The 21282-nt window shown below is 43.7% G+C and overlaps 1 protein-coding gene across 2 annotated transcripts in view; it reads right to left on the bottom strand.

The window, feature by feature from the left end:
• The window catches only part of DOCK2 (dedicator of cytokinesis 2), a 2833934-nt gene that overhangs the window by 334285 nt on the left and 2478367 nt on the right, over positions 1 to 21282 (bottom strand). For both annotated transcript variants that reach the window (XM_069654309.1, XM_069654310.1), the window contains exon 39: positions 19961 to 20050. In XM_069654309.1, coding sequence (XP_069510410.1) covers positions 19961 to 20050 — 90 coding nt within the window. The remainder of the gene's footprint in view (positions 1 to 19960; positions 20051 to 21282) is intronic.

Below are 21282 nucleotides of genomic sequence, written 5' to 3'. Positions count from 1 at the left end.
TGGTGTTTCGGAGATCCTTCCTGAGCCCATGGGGCCTGGGGAGCCTGCTGTTTTGTCTTCAAATTCTTCTTCAGATCTTTTTGCATCCTTGAGCAAACTTGCCTCTGTTTCACCACTTCCATCAAGAAGCAACAACACTCTGTTCACAGATCACGCCTTACCTGGAGTCTTAAGGTACGATCTGCGTCCACGGCACTAGACTTACAGCACAGCACGGCTGTGCCCACGGGTAATGACTGTTGAGCTAGTCCCTTGCCACTCTCTCGCTGAAACATAAGTGACTGGGACCGGCAAAGCCATCTTCAATCAAGATACATCACGTGGTCAGGAGATCACCAATGAACGAACTTCCATCGCAGAAACGTTCCAGAACAAACTTTTGAGGAACAATGCCTGTCGCTACTCCTACTCGTATGGAGCAACCAATCAATTGTGTGGCTAACAAAGACATTGGACACAAAAATTTGTGGTCCTTGAGGACTTACTGTTTTTCTTGATTTTGTTAATTGGTCTAACAGTAATCATCACTTTAGGGTTTTGGTATATTGAGGGGGTGTGTCCACTTGAAACTTTAATACCCACTGTGACTGTACCCACTAAGTCTTCTCCTTTTGTGCATCTGCACACTCTATCTCCTAGGGATTCCCAACACAGACAGAGTTATAACAACAATACACTTTTGTTAATTATAGATGTGACCCATGCAATTTTTAATAGAACTATTTTTTGGATATGTTTGCATTTGCCACAACACGGGGAAAAAAGGTTGAGTTGGTATATTTATCCTTTGCGTTTAACTACTGCGTGCGACTAATTTGAACGAATTTGAAAGGCGAGTCCTGATGCCTCTGGGATGTTCTCTTTTTGCAAATAGGAGCAAGCTTAACGTTGCTTCTATTAGGCCTTCTGATAGACTTTCTAGACCTTTCCAGTCGTTAATCTCTTTCAAGATGGCTCCCGTTGGCAACCGGGATGCCGCGCCTCCTCTTACACTATTAATCACAGCCCCAACTCTGTTTCCTTCTGCATACAAAGGAATGGTTCTCAGTCAATGGGTACTTTTGAGGGTTGTACCAATATTGAGAATTTGACTAGTGGCGACAGACCTTTGTATGTAGGTGATCCTGTGTATTTTGTATGCAGTACTGAAGCTTATCCTTGGCTACCTAGAGATTGGCAGGTTACTTGTTATTTAGGTATCTTGCTACCATGGGTATTTGTAGCTAGCACTCCTGAGATCTCTACAGCTTGTCCAAGGCGAGACGAGAACAGTGATACTCCTTCACAGGTCATGGGTGATGTAGCGAACTCCTTTGTGCCATTTTGGGGACAGATCATGAATTCTGAGGGTATTAGGAGATTGGCAAGAGTATTGTAGAAAACCATCTATCGGACCAGTGATATACTCTACAATATGATGTTACAACAGGAAGCAATTAGACTAGTAGCTCTACAGAACCGGATGGTGTTAGACGTCATCCTGGCTGAGCATGGTGGAGTATGTAAATAAGTGGATCTGCTTGTTGTGTTTTCGTACCTGATTCCTCACCTACCATATTCAAGGCAATACAAAATGTGCATGTCCTAAGTACAGAAGTACATGTTCCCGAGGGAAATTGGGATCTTAGTGCTTGGTTCTGGGACTCCTTACGGTCTTGGAGATGGAAACACTTTTCAGCCTTAATAGTAATCTTTGGTATTCTGTTGTTCTGTTGTTGTTTCATACAATGTCTTCCTGCCATATGTTCGATGTTAGGGCGATGTTGTGCGCAAACTGTAGGAACATTAGGACAAAAAATACATGCACCTGAGAAGATGACTAGAGTTTTTGTGATGGAGGATATTACTGTCAAGAGTCTAATGGCGATCGATAAATCTGATGAATGTGATGCAGGATGTATGGACATTGAAACGTGGAGTTGCGAGTAAAGCGAATATTTTTTATTAAAGCTCTTGGCTTATGCCAAAACGAGGGTTTGTTAAAACGTAATTTTATAGTGCCTCCTCATATTTTATATTTGCCTAAGCCCCTTTGCTTTGCACGGAAAACCGCATTGCAAAGTTCCGATTTTTGGGTTTAACTTCACCGCCATTTTTAGATTCGTCCACCATTTTAATTTTCTGGTCTTGCAGTCCAGCTGACTGACCTTTGAGTTCTGTTAATGTTTAGGTTGTCTGCGAGCCGACTGTTTAAGCAAAGCAAAGAAACCTTGTGCTTCATATGAACTGTTATTCGAATGTTGCCTGCGCTCACAAGCCTCATCCTTGTATAAACACTGAAACAATGAAGAGTAAACAACAATCGTATGTTTTAGCTGAACTACATTGTAGAAACTCTTGGAACAAGGCTTACCGCAGATCCGAGAACCTATACCACCATTGTATTTTCATGGAAAGGTAAAATCGTGTAATCCTTTGCATAATATTGTGAAAACTGTTATGTGAACTTGGCACAAACTCCAGACCACAAATCATTAACACGAAGAGACGCTGGACAATATTGTAGGAAATGTATAAAAATGCCAGTATTTAGATGTCCAGTACCTCATTCTCCTCCCTGTGTCGGCTGGTACACACTGCGAGGTGTTGGGGCCAGATAGCTATCTGTTTCTTTGTAAACTGTACAGCAATAAAAGATACTTGTATCTTTTTAGCCCGTGATTGGTGTATTTCCTTCGTGGTACTCAGCCTCGATATGTCTTTTTTCTTTCATGTACTCTGAGAGTTGAAGAATACATCTGAAGTATTGAACTGAGATGACAGGGTTACATGTAAAGTTTTGGATGTGATTGGCGGGTGGATGTGTGTCTGTTTGAAAGCAGCCAATAAGGGAGTATGACAAACATAAAAGTAAAAAGGGGAGAATGGCTTACCTGTCCTACGGTATCTGCAGACAGTGCGGTAGTTCATGGGTACCACACCTGCCATCCGGGTCCTTTAAAGATGCTAGGCATGGAAAGGGGACTGCAGTGAACACGGAGAGTCTTGGATTGCTGCCACCATCGGGGATCAGCCAATCAGGTTTTGTGGTTGTGATGTTCAGGTAGAGTGGGTAGCAAGTGTTTTCTTTGTTGTGTACAGAGAAGATGGCTGTGGCTATGGTTATGAAGAAGCATAGTGTGTGGATAGTGGGAGATTCTTAGATACATTGATTGAAGGGTTGTACTGAATCTTGTGTCATCTCTGCTACTATTGGATTGGAAGAAGTGGAACTTTCATGGTATGCAGTTTGTGGGTTAAACCGGGTGACCTTATCACCATTCTGTGAGAGTATGGCTCATATTAAAAGTCCAGATATTAATGTGGATGCAACAGTTTTGGCTATATAACTCCAGTATCTGTGCAGCTCGCCATGAAGGCTATGTTAAAAAGTCTAATAGAACTGTTTCTAGCTGTGAAGATAACTTTTTCTCAAACCAATGCAAGGCAAGTATGGAGATGTCCCCATTTCTTTTGTCCACAAATGGAAGAAGCTATGCACCATGTCAATAAAGGAGTATGTGCTTTTTTATATGGTTTATGGATGGCATCTTTTGATAATGAAAATATCAAGTTGGGTGGAGTGTATTTGACTGATGTTGGCAATCAGGTTTGTCTTTGGAGTATTCAAAATGCACTGAAAAGGTTCATGTGTACAAGTTAAAAGGGAAGATATGGAGTGTATACTAAATGATTTCTTTGTAGATGTAGGACATAAAAATTAGAAAAAACAAAAATAAATTTGAAAACAAAAAAGGCTCTTATTAAAGCCACCATTGTAGAATACATTATTTAAATTGAGCTTAAACCACCCCACTCCCTTTAATTGGCTATGTCATCCACAGACAAGGCAGTAGTCCGCGGACAATGCACGTGCGGTTCGGGTCATTTAAGAATGCCAGGCATGGAAAGGGGACTGCGGTGACTGCGGACATTTGAGGGATCAGCCAATCAGGTTTTGTGTGTGTGGTGTACACAAAGACTGGACAGCAAGAGTTATCTTTGTTGTGTGGAGTGAAGGTGACTGTGGCTTTGAGGAAGCAGAGTGTCTGGTTGGTGGGCAATTCTTGGGTCAATTGGCTTAATGTGTACTGTGAGCAGTGTGGATTATGTGGGACTCTTGCAATTCAAGAATTTGCAGTTTCCTGGTATGGAGTTTGAGGAATGAAGTGGTCTCCCTTTTTGTGAGACCATAGTTACTTTCAAGCATCCAGACATTATTGTTGTTCACTGTGGAGGCAATAGTTTGGCTATGTCACCGGAATTTCCTTACAGTTTGCCATGAAGGATGCATTTGTAAAGTTAATGGAACTGTTCCCACATTCCAAGATTGATTTTTCTCGGATAGCTCAAAGCCAAATGTGGAAGTGTTCCAATTTATTTTGTCCACAACTCGAGAAAGGAAGGCGCAATGTAAACAAAGCTTTATGTGCTTTTTTGCAGGATTTTGGCATGACATCTTTTCACAATGAAAATATAAAATGTGATATTGTCAACATCGTTCAAAGAGTTGGAGTGCATTTGACAGATTTTTCTTGCAAATGTTAAAAATGCATTGAAACATTTTCTGCGAACACATTAAATATGGATTTAAGTATTTTTTAGTAGTTGAAGTAAACAAAAAGGTAAAGCAGAACAAAATTAGTAACACTTTTTGTGGAAGTTAGAAAAATATTTAACTTCAGTAGAACATGTGTTAGTTCAGTACATAAAACCAAATATTCCCAAAAAATATAAAAGCCAGAAAGACAATAATAAAAGGTTATTTTAGGAGCCATCATATTTGAGTTAATTGATTTGAATTCCCCCACCCCACACCTAGTATTTTCCAGATATCTGTGGACTATCTTTTTATTTTTTTATTTGATTTAATTGTAATACAATTTTACAATTTTTACAAAACAAACAAGCCGATGAAGGTTCACCCTCCAAATTAGATTAAATTGCATTCCATCCAAGTTAAATTCAAGAGATCCGAGCTTTAGAGAGCAGGATTTTAGGCTTCTGCTTACGCCTGTCTCCATTACTGCGTTACTGTCCTTTTCGCACCTGAACGGTTTTTGTACTCCTGTACTAGTCCAATTTTTTTAAAGAACAAAGTCACTGCCACTGACCATTCGGTTACCCCCCCCAGTAAGCCGTTCCACCAGTCCTCTTCGTCAGCTGTAGTTACACTGCTCAGGTGTTTCATTAAATAGATTTCTCTTGCCTCGTGGGTACCCTTGCACTTTAACAGAAGGTGTCTGATGGATTCCACCTGCTGGGTATTACAATACCGGCACTTATCCGTGGTTACCTCTCCTCTTCTGGCCAAGATCTCATTTGTTTTTAAGAGGTTCAATCTGATTGTGAGGAAGGTGTTACGCAGCTTTTTGTCTGGGAATTTTTTCAAATACCCTCTCACTTCGTTGACTCTCTTTTGGCTTATCGGAAGGTTTTTGCTTGATTTATACGAGGCAACATTATCCTGAGTTCTGATCCAATCCAATTCGGTCAGCTTTTTCACCACCTTCGTTGGATTTTGTATTAGGATTGCTCTAGTGAGGGCCACCTCTTGTAACAGGTTTTCACAGTGTTCTTCCCATGATGTTAGTATTTTATTTTTCCCGCTGGCCAGTTCGTTCTTCAGAATCTCAAAAACAGGCACTGACGAGTCCATGATCACTTTACTGAAGAGCATCATAGTGTTCCTCGCCACCATCCCCTTCACAGATGGTAGGCAGAGTTCTTGTCTGATGTGACATATGGGAACAGACGTTGGCAGTCCCAGCACCTTCTTCCAAAATTGGCCCTCGAACCTGTCCCAAAACTGCCTCGGGATTTGTGGCATGGCTTCGGCTCCATACGTTATACTCGGGATGGCCTTGGTTTTAAAGAAAGACAGTACTGGAATCAATGAGAACTTTTCGTATTTCATGTCGATTGTCCGTGCCTGGCATGACAGGGTCTTTGTTTTGGCTATTAGCATCTCCTGCATTGGAATTTCCGTGGGACTGTTACTTAGCGTCACTCCCAAGTATTTAAAGCTCTTTACGATTTCAACTTTTTCGTTTTCCAAGCTCCATTTTTCTTTGCCTGCTGTTTGAGTTGTAGTTGCGAAGGCCATGATCTTGGTTTTGCTTTTATTTAGTTCTAAATGGTTGTTTCCCAGGTATACAAGAAGACTGTTCAACTGCCTTTGGAGCCCCACCGTTGTCTGATCTAATAGGATGATATCATCCGCATAGAGGAGTCTCTGTATTTTCTCTCCTCCTAATGATGGGGGAAAGCACCTAGTTTTGGCAAAGTCGTCTTCCAGGTCTGCTATATAGGCATTATACAGTACTGGAGCTAAGGGACAGCCCTGCTTTAATAGTTCTAAATGGTTGTTTCCCAGGTATACAAGAAGACTGTTCAACTGCCTTTGGAGCCCCACCGCTGTCTGATCTAATAGGATGATATCATCCGCATAGAGGAGTCTCTGTATTTTCTCTCCTCCTAATGATGGGGGAAAGCACCTAGTTTTGGCAAAGTCGTCTTCCAGGTCTGCTATATAGGCATTATACAGTACTGGAGCTAAGGGACAGCCCTGCTTTACTCCTCGGGCGGTATGAATAACCTTTGACAGTGACCCTGCCCCATTCAGCCGGACTCTCATGGTGGTATCTTCATAGAGAGCTCTTATTGGGGATAAGATTTTCCCTGGGCAATTCTTGCCAATTAGTTTGGCCCACAGGCGCTCGTGGCTCACACGGTCAAATGCCTGCTCTAGGTCGACGAAGGCCATGAATATTCTCGGCGCTCCTTGTTGGACCCTTGCTTTCAAGGAGCATAGTACCAGAATGTTTGCTGAGGTGCCGATGTTTCTGACAAACCCCGTCTGGAATTGATCTCTATAGTTGGATTCCTTTAGCCAGTTATTCAGGCCGTCCAGAGCACAAGAGCCAAATAACTTCCCGATGACGTCCAAGAGCGCTATGGGACGGTAATTTCTCGGGTCTTCTTTCGCTCCTTTTTTAAAGATTGGGACCACATTTGAAGTCTTCCAAGAGGGAGGTACAGATTTAGAAGTGTTACAGTTCTGGAAAATCTGGCTAATAAGTGGAGCCCAAGTTACAACGTTGGTCTTCAAATCTATGTTGGAGATGCCGTCCGGTCCTGGCGCTCTAGAGTTTTTTAGCTTTGTAATTTTTGATGTAATGGTATCATGATCGCAGGGTATTTCCCAGTTTGCCACTTGGCACCTCCGGATGTTCGATATCCGACTATCCTCCTTTTTATATAGCGACGCAAAGAAGTCCACCAATTTCTCTTCGCTGACGTTATTCTGGAGGCTGGTCTGGGTACTTGTTGTGTTCATATTAATCAAAGACCAGAATTCTTTGCTGCTTTTCTTTGAAAGTATACGCAGCATTTGTTCTGCGTCGTGCTGTAGGAGACTTGCACGCTCATGTCTCACCCAATTTTTATACCTGTGTTGCGCAAGGTGGTATTTCGCTTTCAAGTTTATTGAGTTACTGGATTTTGCCATTCTCTGGATTTTTCTCAAGGCAGCTCTTTGCTTTACCAGTTCCTTATTGTAACTGTGTTTATGGACTAAGTGCATAGGGCCCCCTTGTTGCTTCGATCTGCGGTAAATTTCCAATAACGGCACGTAATCAGCATTAGCGGCTTTAACTGGCTTATCAATAAGCTTGTTGCTGATGGTTTTATAAACCGTCGTTATTTCACTAATGGCTTTTGCTGTTAACCTAAGGCGATTGCCACTCTGGTTAGCTTCCAAGCCTTGTAGTATGAATTCTTGCGCCGGCCTGTAGGGTGCCAGGTCGTTTTTAAGATGTTGTGATCGCTTTTGTCCATTTTCACCACATCTAAAGACTTTATCATGCTCAGTAAAGCCTTCGATACAAAAGTATGATCAATAGTTCCCTTTTGATGATTTCTTTGCCATGTTGCGATCTTCTTGTTCTCTTTAGAGCGTAACCAATGCAAATTATGCAGATCCCATTTATCCATCAGGTTACCCCATCGTTTAGCTCTGTCCCCATCAGTTGTAGATCTCATGCATGTGGGGGTCTCGTCAACCTCCATTGTGCAGTTTAGATCGCCATTTATAATGATGAGGCTCGGTTGTTGGCTTTCGCTTTCATTCTCCAGGAGGTTGTCGATAGCCTCTAGATATTGATCTGTAGTAGTCTCTGCCGGATTCCAGTATGTATTGATAACTAGCAGTTTATGTGGAGAATTTTCCTTCCCTGTTCCAACACCATCCAGTTGCCACTCAAATCTGGTGCCTTGGATAAGCGGGGAGAGATGTAGTTCTGCCCTGGGCACTAAGCCACATCCCGATCTTACAGCAGTCACAAGACCAGCCCTTGGCCTTCCTGTGGCTCCCTTCTCTGCCGGGGTGAAGGTCAAAGTGTATCCGTCAAGGCAAGGTTTTGCCAGCAGCCACGTTTCTTGCAGACACAAGATATCAAAGGCTCCTAGATTAACATCAGAACTTACCGTCAAGTGGGAAAACCCTTGTGTGTTCCATGAGCCCATTATCAAGGGCGATTGCTTCACCAGTTGGCTCGGCGAGGGTTTTCTGTCCACTAATTGCTAGATTTTGTTTGCATATTGTCGTGTATTTGAAATCCACCTCCTGTTGTGCTGTCTAACCGGGCTTCTGGCTTCGGTACCACTCTCCGCTCGAGAATATTTCATGGGGCTTCCAGCAATTGTGATTCTTATTTTTTCTCCCGGTCCATTTGGCCATCTTTCCGGGTTTATTGCTCGGTTGCCATCGGAGTATTTCTTACGACCTAGGTGTGGTGACTCCTCCCTCCTCTTCCTTTCCCTCGACCTATTGGGGCCATGTGTATTTTGCTTGTCTTGTGTAGGATAAGACTTATGACTCGGCCGGCGCTTTCCTTTATTTTTGTTGTGGTGATTTTGTTCTAACAGTGTTCTCGTTCTTCTTGTTAGGGATCTCGTCACTGAGGAGCTATGCATCCGATGGTACCTCTGATTTTGAATGGCCTGAATTTCCTTCAGTTCGTATCCCAAGTACCAGAGGTTTTCTTTCTCAGCCTTCAAGATGTTGCTTATTAATGACGATGATATGTGTATGTAGGCCTGATCGTTCCGTCCTTTCTCACATGGTTCGACAATTTTTAAATCTTGAGAGGTCAAGAGTCATAAATTTGGGATTTGCTCAAAGATGTACAGCGTTGTGTTCCTGCTCAACCTGAAGTCATCTGGATTTTCACTCCTTCTCTCCAGTTTGAAGATGGCATAATCCGTCTTGATGCGTTTGTTCATTCTACTCCTTTTCCATACCTTACTGCTCTCGTGCAGCGATCGGCCCCTGCTTCGTTCTCTCTCTTTATTTCGCTGACTATTACTTGAAAGATTCTCTAGAGTCCTCCTGGTTTTGGACTCTTTCTGCCGAGACCACTTGTCTCCAGTACTTAGATCATCGTTGCGTTTGTCATAAGGAGAGTTGCTCTCTCTTCGTGTCTTTGGGACGTTGGCTATGAGGGGTTTTGAGGTCTTCCTTTTCTTCCCCTCCGTATGTCTGAATTGGTCTTTACTGTGCTGTCTTCCTCTTTGGCTCCTTGGGTGGGGGGCTGGGGTTACATCACCTCTAGACACACTCTCAGTCACACTTTCAGTATGTGATCTAGTCTTAGGGGATGGGATATCTGTTTCTGAACCTTCCACTGTATATGTACTTAGATTTAATAAGGCTTCTATAGAGTTAAACTCTTCCTCCACTTTGATTTTGCCCCCCGACCCCTTTTCCGCTTCGATCGGGGTTATTCCTGAGCAGTCTAAATTAATTCATCCATTTTCTGACATGGGCGTCGCTTTCTTTCCACCAGGCGGCAGATCGCTAGGTTTAGTTTGGCCGTTCATGCTCATTTGTGCACTAGTGTTTTTTTCCTCCATGTTCAGTGCCAAGTCGTTATTTTTGTTCCAACAATTGGCACTGGTCTGTGTTCCTTGTGTATTCCTCTCCAGGTCTAGAGAGCACGATGATCCTTGGTCTCTGGTGTTTTCTTGTCTCACTTCCTTAGCCAATATGTATTTTTCCAAGTATAGTAACTTGGTGTGTATTAGGGCCGTAATTGCAGCTTGATCTTTCACAGAATAATTCAGTGCTTCGTATAGTTTGTTAAAAGGAGTTAGAGCGATTGTCACGGTGGACATTATACCCATTAGGTCTATTTTCTTATGCAGTGTTTCCTTTACACTCCCATGTAATGAGGTTCTGTCGGTCCTCATTCTACTTGGAGTAAGGCACGCCTCGGAGGCCGGTGTTGGTTTTCCCGTGGCACCTCTGGGCGGTGTCTTTGCCAGGCTTTTTTTGGGTATGTTCGAGGCCACACTACGTCCCAGGGGACTTCCCAAATCCTTCTGGGGGCCAAGGTGGATCTGGTCAGAGGTTTCCTCTTGCGGGTGCCCACTTTGAGACCACACGTTCAATTCCTCCGTCACCTCCAAAGACTTGTGGGTACTCTTTAAGTTGTTAGTGGTCTGGTTAGGCCCCAGGGGCGGCACACCTGCCGTCAGTGCAGGAATGTGCGGAATAGGAGAGGCCAGGGGGGGTTTCCCAAAGTGCCACCTTACTGGCGTTTCAAGTTGTGGCTATATGTTCCCAGTTCTCTGTTTAACAGCTCCCCTCTCCTCTTGACTATTGGATGGTTGTTCTTTTAAGATAGACTCTTCAACCGCCACCCACCCCTCCAAAAGCTCTCCATCCGATATTCCGATATTTCTTTTTGTGGTGTGGGGGGGCTTGCACCCTTTTTTTTTAAAGAAGTGTGTCACCTGATTGTGGGCGGTACTTTGAGTGACTTACTTTTTTTACTTGATCCTCTGTAATAGGGTTTGGTGGAGGATTTCCCCCTGTTCAGATTCTTTTGTTTTAGTGCTGTTAATGCACGTTCCTTTCTTTTAACTGGCCTGGCCTCTGCAGTACATGCGGGCCGCCAGCAGGTGTCAGTGACTACTCCTGCTGTGTGTTGGCCAGTGAACTCAGCCTCGTTCTCTGTCGCGACTTGACTTTTCTCCCCCTCCTTTACTGGGGACATCGACTGCTCTATCGGCCAAGCCGAGCAGGGAGCCCCCTCCTCCTCCAGCGCGCCGCAACCCGCACCGTTGCCAACAGCGTCCCCCACAAACTCCACACCCGCTGCAGCGGCAGCGCCAGGATCACAGAGTGCCGCGTCCTCTCCCCCCCGGGACTCCAGCCACAGCGCCGAACCCACTTCCCCTCCACTTCCCTTGCCCAATTCTCCACGGCCCCCTCTCTGCTCGGGCGCGTGGATGACCGCTGCAACCACCACCCCCCCCCCCGTGGAGGGCAGGAGTTGCCGCAGCCGGCACAGACCCGCTCGAAGACTCCGCTTCTGCGGCAGACTGCAGCCTCAGAATGCCTCCCATGTCTCCCGGGTCACGAGGCAGAGCAGTGAGTAGGGCCGGTGGGGGGTTGGTTGGGGGGTTGTTGTCGTTCTCTTTAATGTTATTTGATTGCTTGGACGTGGTGTTTAGGTTGGTGGTAGGGACGATGGTTCCATTTTTGAGGGTAGTCACTGTATCTACTTCAGAGGGCACCGCAATATCAATGGAGTCTATATTGCTGGCACCGTAGCTAATTCCTTTGGTAGACGTCTTTGCATTTTCAGAAAATTCAGAAAGTTCAGCATGTGGTACACGTGGTACACGCCCCACCTCCTTCTCCCCCCTCTGCACAAGGCTCTCAAAAGTTTGCCTGTCCTCCAATGCAGGCTGAGCCAAGGGTACAGAGTCCCGAATGTTGAAAAGGATAGGGGGTGCACTAACAGGGGTAGTGCTTAATTTGTTTGGAGAGTGCAACAATTCAGTAGAGTTATTGATAATGTTAGTGTTGTTAGTGGCATTAGAGATGTTGGAGATGTTTGCAGGTAGCTTTAAAGGGGGCTTCAGAACTGGTATACGCAGTTGTCTAGGTCTTAGTGTAACCGGAGATGGCCCAGAGCCTGTACCCAGCTTCTTTTTACCTCTAGACTCTTGAAAGTCATCCCGACCAGCCGGGTCCTCGTTCTCCTTATTTTGTGACGGCCCCCCGTCACGTCTGCACCTGATGCTTCTGAGGCGACGCTCCTCGTTCTCCTCCGTCTCCGTTGCCGTCTTGCATGTCATGACTGCAGGACTGCTCCACTCGTCGACCACTCCGCGGCCGCTCGGCGGCCAGACTGGGCTTTTAACACCAGCTCCTCCCAGTCAGCCAGCAGGGTAATAGAGTAGAAAGACTCTGCTCAAAGCAGCATAGAGTAGAGTGACTGCAGGACTGCTCCACTTGTCGACCACTCCACGGCCGCTCCGCGGCCAGACTGGGCTTTTAACACCAGCTCCTCCCAGTCAGCCAGCAGGGTAACAGAGTAGAAAGACTCTGCTCAAAGCAGCATAGAGTAGAGTGACTGCAGGACTGCTCCACTCGTAGACCACTCCACGGCCTCTCCGCGGCCAGACTGGGCTTTTAACACCAGCTCCTCCCAGTCAGTCAGCAGGGTAACAGAGTAGAAAGACTCTGCTCAAAGCAGCATAGAGTAGAGTGACTGCAGGACTGCTCCACTCGTTGACCACTCTGCCTCTGTGGACTATCATACTGTCTGCAGACTAAGCAGGCTGCAATGAAGCTGTGATTTTTTTTCTTCGGTTTTTAAACTGTGAAAGGTTGGCTCCTAAAGGAACCTTTATTTTTGTGTTTTTGTCTTTAATATTTTTGGGGAATTTCGTTTTTTTGTAGTAGTGGCAAGGTAAGGTGGTGGAGGGAAAGGAGGTAAGGGGTATCAACCACTGATACATAGGGGCAGGTGGATAGGAGAAGAGGTTGGGTGGGCCTTAAATTTAAGGTAGGTAGCAGTGTTTTTCATGTTCCTGGCCTCAAAAGTACTCCGAAAATGTTCCCCCCAGCAGATCGGTGTGTCGCAGTACAGAGTACTGTGACCCTAGAAATGTAAGGGTCAACAGCACTCTGTATGGCATGCGAGGCAGCAGACAGGATCCTCTGGCCCACAGGAGTAGCCTGTGTGGTAGCAGGAGCATTTGGGGAAGATGGGGCAGAGGATGTTCACCTGCTTCTCCCTGAGAAAGGAGCATCCTTTCTCAGAGCACCCAAAATGTTGGATCTAGTGTGGTGGTGCATTGAGGTGGTCTCATAGGAGTACTGCCCAGGTTGTCCATGACTGAGTACACTCAGTGCATTTGACCTTGGCAGCCCGAGCCTTCAGTAGACCCCCAATGGTGGTAAAAAAGAACACCACACCCATGACTCTCACCAGGCGCTCGGTGTAGCACTTTCTCTACATCCTCTTCCTGTTCCTCATCATCCTCTTCAGAATCACAGTGCTTGTTCCCCTGTCCAGGCCCTCCAGATGGTGATGGTGGATATGGTGGTGATTTCCCCTAGGAAGGAGGGATGGGGGTGACTGCTGCCATTTACAATAGTAGATTGAAGATGCTGAAGGAACTGCAAGCAGGTTCTCTCTCCTGGATAATGACTAAAAGTAATGGGTGGGTCCATTTAGAGGAATGATCCATGGACCGCGCTACTGCCCACAGACTATCACATTGAAAAAAGTTCTTGGAAAGTTGCAAAAAGTTGACAGATCAACTTCGTATGGGTCTAAGAGCTCTGCAAGTGTAAACTTTCAACTTGATACACTCTAGATTGGCCAAAAATTCACTTTGAAACTGTCTGCGGTCATGGACACCGCCCACGGACACGCCATCATGCTGCACAGCTGCGGTCATATGCTGACATCTAGGGAGCGTCCGGGGCACTGATGGGTGTCTGCGGACCTTAGTGGGAGGGAGACACCGGGATGTCTGCAAATGGGCGTGCTGTCCGTAGACCAATTAAAGGTCATTCATGCGAGATCGGACGTGTCCAGACACAGTGAGATGTATACAAGATATTTATAGTACAAAACATAAATGTATTTATGAAAGGGATGGGGTATCGGAATGGGAAACATAAAGCAGGGAGTCAGGCAGCAGAGTCTTTGGTCTGCCTTTCTTGCTTGGACTCTTGGAATGCTTGGAAAATTGAGTCTGTCTTTGCTGCCTGCCTGTTACCACTTCCTGCTTCACTACAAAACCACCAGCACACCACGGAGCGGGCCGCAGAGTCAGGCAGCAGAATCTTTGGTCTGCCTTTCTTGCTTGGACTCTTGGAGTGCTCGGAAAACTGAGTCTGTCTTTGCTGCCTACCTGTTACCACTTCCTGCTTCACTACAAAACAACCAGCACACCGTGGAGCGGGCTGCGGAGTCAGGCAGCAGAGTCTTTGGTCTGCCTTTCTTGCTTGGACTCTTGTAATGCTTGGAAAACTGAGTCTTTCTTTGCTGCCTACGTGTTAACACTTCCTACTTCACTACAAAACCACCAGCACACTGCAGAGTGGGCCGCGGAGTCAGGCAGCAGAGTCTTTGGACTTTGGCTATGCGGCTCCGCGTGCCCCTGAGCATACCAGTTTCAAGCAAGCACAGGTGGTGCCCCGGTTTTCTAGCCCCACTCAACCCCCCAGTGTGCCACGGGTGCATAGAAGAGCCCGGCCCCGACGGTCTCTGTAATGCCATCATTAAACGGAACCCGGTTGAATGGCCAAACCTATGCACACATTTATTTAGGCCAACATAGAAAAATGCAAAAAATCCTGACCTCTTGGAGGTTTGCCATCTTGATCCCAATATATAAAAACGGCGATCGAAACAGTCCTACAAACTATCGTCCAATAGCTCTACTGGACCCCATCAGCAAAATATTCACCACTTTAGTGTTAAAAAATCTTAATATCTGGATCAAAGACAACAAGCGATTTGATATCCGTCAAACTGGCTTCATCAAAAACACAGGAACCAATGTCAAACTTTTTATAGTAAACATCCTTAAACAGGAAGCTCTTCTAAAAAAAAGTCCTATTTATGTCGCCTTCATCGATCTACATTCAGCTTTTGACTTGGTTAACAGAGAAAAACATTGGCAAAAATTGAGACTGTGGAACTGTCCATCAGATATTATAGAGCCCATTAAACAACTTTACACAAATACCACCATCAAAATTAGGCTCCCGTGATGGAACGTTATCCTCGCCGATTGTTGCTAACAATGTGTTGAAGCAAGGCTGCCCGTTGGCAGCAACTTTATTCAATCTATATACCTCAGGCATTCCGCAGGAAGATCGCTTTCGAACATCCAACCCACCGAAACTCAATGCCATACCTGTGCCACATTTATTTTACGCAGATGGCATTGTGATCCTAGACCTTACCTCTGTAGGCTTACAAAGAAGCCTAACCCAGATGGAGAATTACGTGAAGCAGAACGATCTAGAGATCAATACAACCAAAACCAAGATCATGCCTCTGACCAATGACAGGCAAACCAAACAGAAAATGACATCATTCTTCATGGATAATAAAAAGCTCCAATGGCAAAACTCAATCAAGTACTTGGGAATTCTATTGAATCACTCTGAGATAGAGAATGACTGGATCTCACAGCTTCAAATCAAGGCAGCTTCCCTGGCCCGGCAAGGTTCCACAATTCACTTCAAATTCGGGAAGTTCTTGATGAAACCAGTCATAACATTTTACCGGCAAAAGGTGAGTTCTATTATCAAGTATGGGAGTGAAACCCTGATTAATATCGATCAAACTATTTCGGATATGCTAGAAGGAATCTTCTAGTGGAAAATCCTAAAACTGCCTAACTCATTTCCTGCGGTAAGAATTTGGTATGAGATAGCCACTCAATCCCTCAGTTCCATTGTCACCTGGAAAAAACTCGACTTATACAGGAAAATCATAAACAACGATGATATCCCGGCTCTCGACATCCTCCCCACCAGAGAGAATTCGACAGCTGATACTGTGCATAAGGTATGGAAATCCGCCAAAGAGCAGCTAATGAGGGAAAACAACATAACCTTGGAGTGTCTTGTCAATTGTCCACTATCAGCAAAAAAAAAACAACTGCTACAGAATGACTGGATAAAGACAATCGCCTCCAAAAACAACTAAAAGATGAACATCAATTGCAATATAGTCATTAGACCCATCAACCAGCTCCCTGCATACCTAGCCATCTTCCCAGATCGAAATATCAGAGACCGATTTTGCATGAATCTTTTACCTACATGCGAAGCACCCACCAATTCTAGACAACTGCCGAAATCAATGGCATTCTGCCACTTCTGCGCACAAGAGGACACTGTTGAAACACTACTCCACATCATAATGGAGTGTCCCAAACTAACGGAAAAAAGAAACCTATTTAGAGAAAGACTCACAAATCATGCATCCCTCAGAGCACCAAACGAGCGTTGGGCCCAGATATTGGCAGGCACCAATAAAAACTTGATAATCACCATTATTCATTTTTGGAACAATATAACTGGAAACCAATAGTCTCAGCCATTCGTTGAATGAAAGTTAATTTTTGCTGCTTTAGTCCCTCAACTTTAACGTGAGGAGGTACCTGAAATGCAATTTCTTTTTTTTTTTATTTATATATGTTTGTTTCTTGTCGTGATTGTAAACCATGTTGATAAAGCATAAATGAAAAGTTTTGCAATGAAACTAAATCATTTTAAATAAAAAAATAAAAATAAATGGACAATTCGGAATTTCTAGAAAGTCATCATCGGGTAGGGAGGGAGAGAGGATTCATCAAACCGTCTTTCATTTATATTTTCTGAATTTGTTTGGGGTGATTGATGGGGGGAGGGGACAGGTGCAAGTAGGACAGTGATAACATTTTTAACAACATGATTTTTTACATAATTTAAAAGTTCTTTAACATCATTACTAAGTTCATCCAATTTTGAATAGAAGATAATGATTTCATTGTGTACAGTTGGGGACTGAGATTGTCATTGTGATTGTTGGGATTCTTCATGATTAATTTGTGGTGCAGTTTCTTCCAGTAAAGCATGTACTCTAAGAAAATAAAGACATATTATTTCAATGAGCTATATATGAAATTATTTTATTTGTTTATTTAGAAAGATGATTGTTTACCATTCGAGATTTACCACTCAAGTGTGTTTGACATTTCTGTCAAAATAAAAAATGATATGTGCTTATGGGAAAAGCTTATATAATGAATGGTCATGATATAGAAATCAATATACTGTACTTACTATTTTGTGAGAGGTTGTTTTGCAATCAACTGCTGCTGTATCACAGTCTGTATGAAGAGTTGTACTGAACTGATCATTTGAGGTGTACAGTTATGGTTTGTGGATTCCATAATATTGTGTGCTAAATGAAAAAAAATAGCTTTTACATTCTGAAATGTTGAATTGTACAAAAATGTATATTTGGGTGTAGTAAATATAAGTAATATTGTTTTATGTATATGTATATGTTTTTATTGGTTGAAGGGTACAAAAATGTTCTGTTGTCCCCTGTGCTTCTGGTTTCTGTTGATGCTACTTTCGTACTGTCCATGGTCTCTAGAGTTGCTACATTGGGGGTGAGTATAATATAAGGAACTAGTAGCAAATTAAGGGTGCACTGGTAAAAACCTATAAACACCTGTGAAAAAACTTGGTTAAAGGGATGTTATGGTTAAATCGCACTAATAAAAACCTATGAAATTCAGTGAAAAAATTAGATAAGGCGACGTTATGGTTACAAGTAATACCAAAAAAAAACAGACATTCACCAGTTAAGATAAGCTAAGCAACCATAACTCATACCACACAGTGCACTGCTAAGACTAACACCCAGGACATCAAAGATGAAATCATAATTGTCATTGATGACATTCAACCACAAACTACAACTAGAAATACACTCCATAATACTACAAATTCAAACTACAAATCCAAACTTAACAGACCATTGTTCTAAAAAACAGGGTTTGTGGAACGTTGCCCAGAGCAGTGCCAGTGGTTCAAATTAATTCAAAACCTTCCACCCATCACTTTTGTGGTTATAGTTTGTCTCCCTATGTGAGAGAGGGTATGCCCAGATGTGGGTCCCTTGCTCACTGCACCATAGGGGACCAAGCTGCACCTCACTGATGAGGCCCAACAAAGCCGAAACATGACACGAGTTTCTTGTGTTTCCGTGCAGAGGGGACCTGGCCTAGCAGTTCATGCTGGGCTGCTCCCATTGGCATCAGTGCCTGACTGATTTACATGTGGCTGGACCCCTTTTACAATGGCGCAAATGGGTTAAACAACAGTGGTGTGGAAGGTTTCCTAGAGCAGTGCCAGAGGTTCAGATTAATTAAAAACCTTCCACCCCTCACTTTTTTGGTTATAGTTTTTTCCCTTGCTGGGGATCATACACCTCTGGATGCTCTCAGTTGCTTGCCTTCTTCCCAATGGATGTTATACATTAGTTCAAATGCTCATGCTACTAGTTACACTAACCATCAACCGGTTAATTGTGACTGGCCCGCCTTGAAGTGTGTTTTCTTCATCTCTTCCAGTTTATATTGGTAAAAGGTGGTTCAGGAACGGTGCTCATCTTATCTTTGTCCGGTGGTTTAAGACACAGTTGGGACCTCACAACTCACACATTGGCAGGATAAGTACCTTCTGATATTATGATATCTTATCATGGCCCTTCTGTTTACATACCTGTTGAACGTCCCAATGCCAGCCAGGTGTTCTATTCTGTTGTGGAATATCTCGCTACTACCAAGAGTTATGTTGAGCATATATCTAGACCTCCAAAATAGCTTAAATCTAACTGTCCTTCTGCTCTAGAATTTGATGTGTCTAATAATCCGGAAAGATAACTTTTTTCTTGGATGAATCAGTGTCACCTTGTATGATGTATATCACTAGTTTTGTTCCTTTCAGCATTCAGATGTATTCAGTTGCACATTCTGTTCCAGTAAGAGTGTTACCTGAAGTCACCATGTGGCTGCTCTTAGTTATATTCGCTTTTATGGCTAATGTGTATTATTTATGGTTAGGACATGTGTGTGACCAGTGAAACAGTTATGTGATGGGTCGCCTGATGCTATTCCTAGAGGGGGTTCCAGGTCCATGTTCTATGACATTCCTCTCTGAATATAAATCTTGGTTAAATGCTGTGGGTCAGTAAATCGTCTGTCTTTGCAGTTTTCATTGCCACTGTTCTGTTCCTCTCCATGCTAATACATAGGCCAATGCATCTCCCTTTTCAGAAGGGGCTTGCCACTGGCAGAGATATGGCCTTCGCTCCTTCAATTGCAGAACAATGGAACAATCAAGACACATTCCGGCTCCAAGTCCTTGTTCTAGCATTCCTCATGTGGATCCTTGTGCAGTACTGAACATGTAGGGCTGGATGTATCTGAAGTTGTAATAGCAGATCACATATAGTAATCATCATTACTCCTGGTCTAGCAGTCGTGTCACAGTCCACTCTATCCTGAGTGCTTCTGCCTTCTTTTCCAGGGACAATATAAAAACAGGAGGGGTGGGGATTTAAACTTGCCTTGGGTGTACTGAGTAATTCAGATATTTTTATGCTACTTGGTTTCTTTCTTGAAGCCAGGTAGCTTAGTAAGGACTGTGACACGATGGGTGGACTAGGGGTAATGAGTATTACCATAAATAATCTGCATTTATTCTTGAAAGGAAAGGGTTGCAGTGGAAGGACTGGAAATTAGAGGAATCTATTAGACAGAGGATGTTATATGAGGGCTGAAATATATACCTTGAAGCACACGTGGCTAGAGAACACAGAGCATCGGAAACATTTGCAACTAAACAGAATAGATGAGTAAGTGGTAAATTGAAAATATCAATGTGCTTTGTCATTGCTACATTAAGTGCATATATACAAAAAGAAAATAGAACACTGGTTTATTGTTTATGATAAAATTGTTTGCAAACTACAATGTCATCATTAAATCTATCTGGCTTGATTGAAGCATGCCAGCCACAGAGTAGGAACATAACATGCATGTCAAAGATGGAATGTTCTTTTATAATAATGACAATTTGTAGAAAGAGTCTTACCAGACATTGACTGAGGAGTTCATAGTCAAAAACCTCCATTTCATATTGCACTGCCAGTTCCTTACATAAAGTGATCGCTTCTTCCCACATCTGCAAAATAGTCAGGTAAGAGAATGGTCAGTGTGTGCATGGCAGGGGAGTTGCTAGGTATGGAAAAGACCCGGGGCTAAGCTGATGTCGGAACTATTGGGACTGGGGGCTAGCTAGTCCTTTGGATGTAGCTCCTGAGATTCTATCCAGAGCTACAAACAAAAGATCAGGGGCTATAGCCCCCTTACCCCCCCTCTAGCAATGCCCTTGGTGCATGGTAGTGTAGAATACCATACTAGTTTATAATATTCAGTCTATTGTCACACATGAGATGGCGTGTGATGGCTTCTTAGACAATCAGGGAGCTCGGAATGCAGAGATTACCTCGAGCTGTTGCCTGCCTTCCAAGCCCCCTGTGCATTGGGACACCACCATCCTGACCATGTCCGCACATCATCCATCCATCAGCATCTGCTCTTCCTCCGCCCTGAACTTCCAGAACCATCCTTGACTCCCCAAACATCCATGTACCCTCCTCTAGCCACTCCGCACTTGCTGTCTCTTCCTTTGCGCACTGATGACCACCATGGAAAGATAAAAGTGTCCCTTCTCCCTTTTTTATATGGCATACATTTTCTGTTATTAAGGTGATTGAGAGTATAAGTATGTATTTCATTTTGAAAATATAAAATGCCATTTTGTCAACAGAGGCACATGTTTCAAGTAGTGGTTTAGAATATATGATCACACTTTTATGTGTAACATTAGGGCAATAGCCAACGGCAATAACCTAGGGTCCAAGTTACAACTCGTTTCAAGTGAAGGAGGCCTTAACGTGGGCCCCTCCCCAGTGCCATTATCATCTGGTATTGCTGGCCACTGGTGGAGTTATAGCTAATAGCACACAGGCATGCCTTCTGGAGTGAAAATAGCTTTTGATTTTGAATCTGTGAAACATCTAAGCAGTTTAAAGAAGTACAAGAGAAGTGCGCTTTGCAATCAGCTGGACTGAAACAGTCACATGCTACTACATTGTAACTCCATAGTACCTATACCAATACAATGTCTTCTGCTTGTAGCTTCTTTTTTTTGTATTTGTATTTTATTTCTATTGATATTGCGCCTACCACCTATAAGAGTACAATAAAATGCAATGCATGGTGCAATAAGAGATTAAGAAGAAGACAGAAGATGGGCTTTGAGCTGGGTTCTCAAGAGAGGAAGAGAGGAAATAAAATGAAGTGAAAGAGGGAGAGCATGCCAGAGCTTCGGGACTACCAAAACGAAGGAGC

Source organism: Ambystoma mexicanum, chromosome 3q (assembly GCF_040938575.1).
Source record: "Ambystoma mexicanum isolate Mex_15411 chromosome 3q, UKY_AmexF1_1, whole genome shotgun sequence".
In the NCBI taxonomy this organism is placed as follows: Eukaryota; Metazoa; Chordata; class Amphibia; order Caudata; family Ambystomatidae; genus Ambystoma; species Ambystoma mexicanum.
Note: the sequence above shows the minus strand (reverse complement) of the source record. Positions and strands in the feature narration are given on the sequence as shown.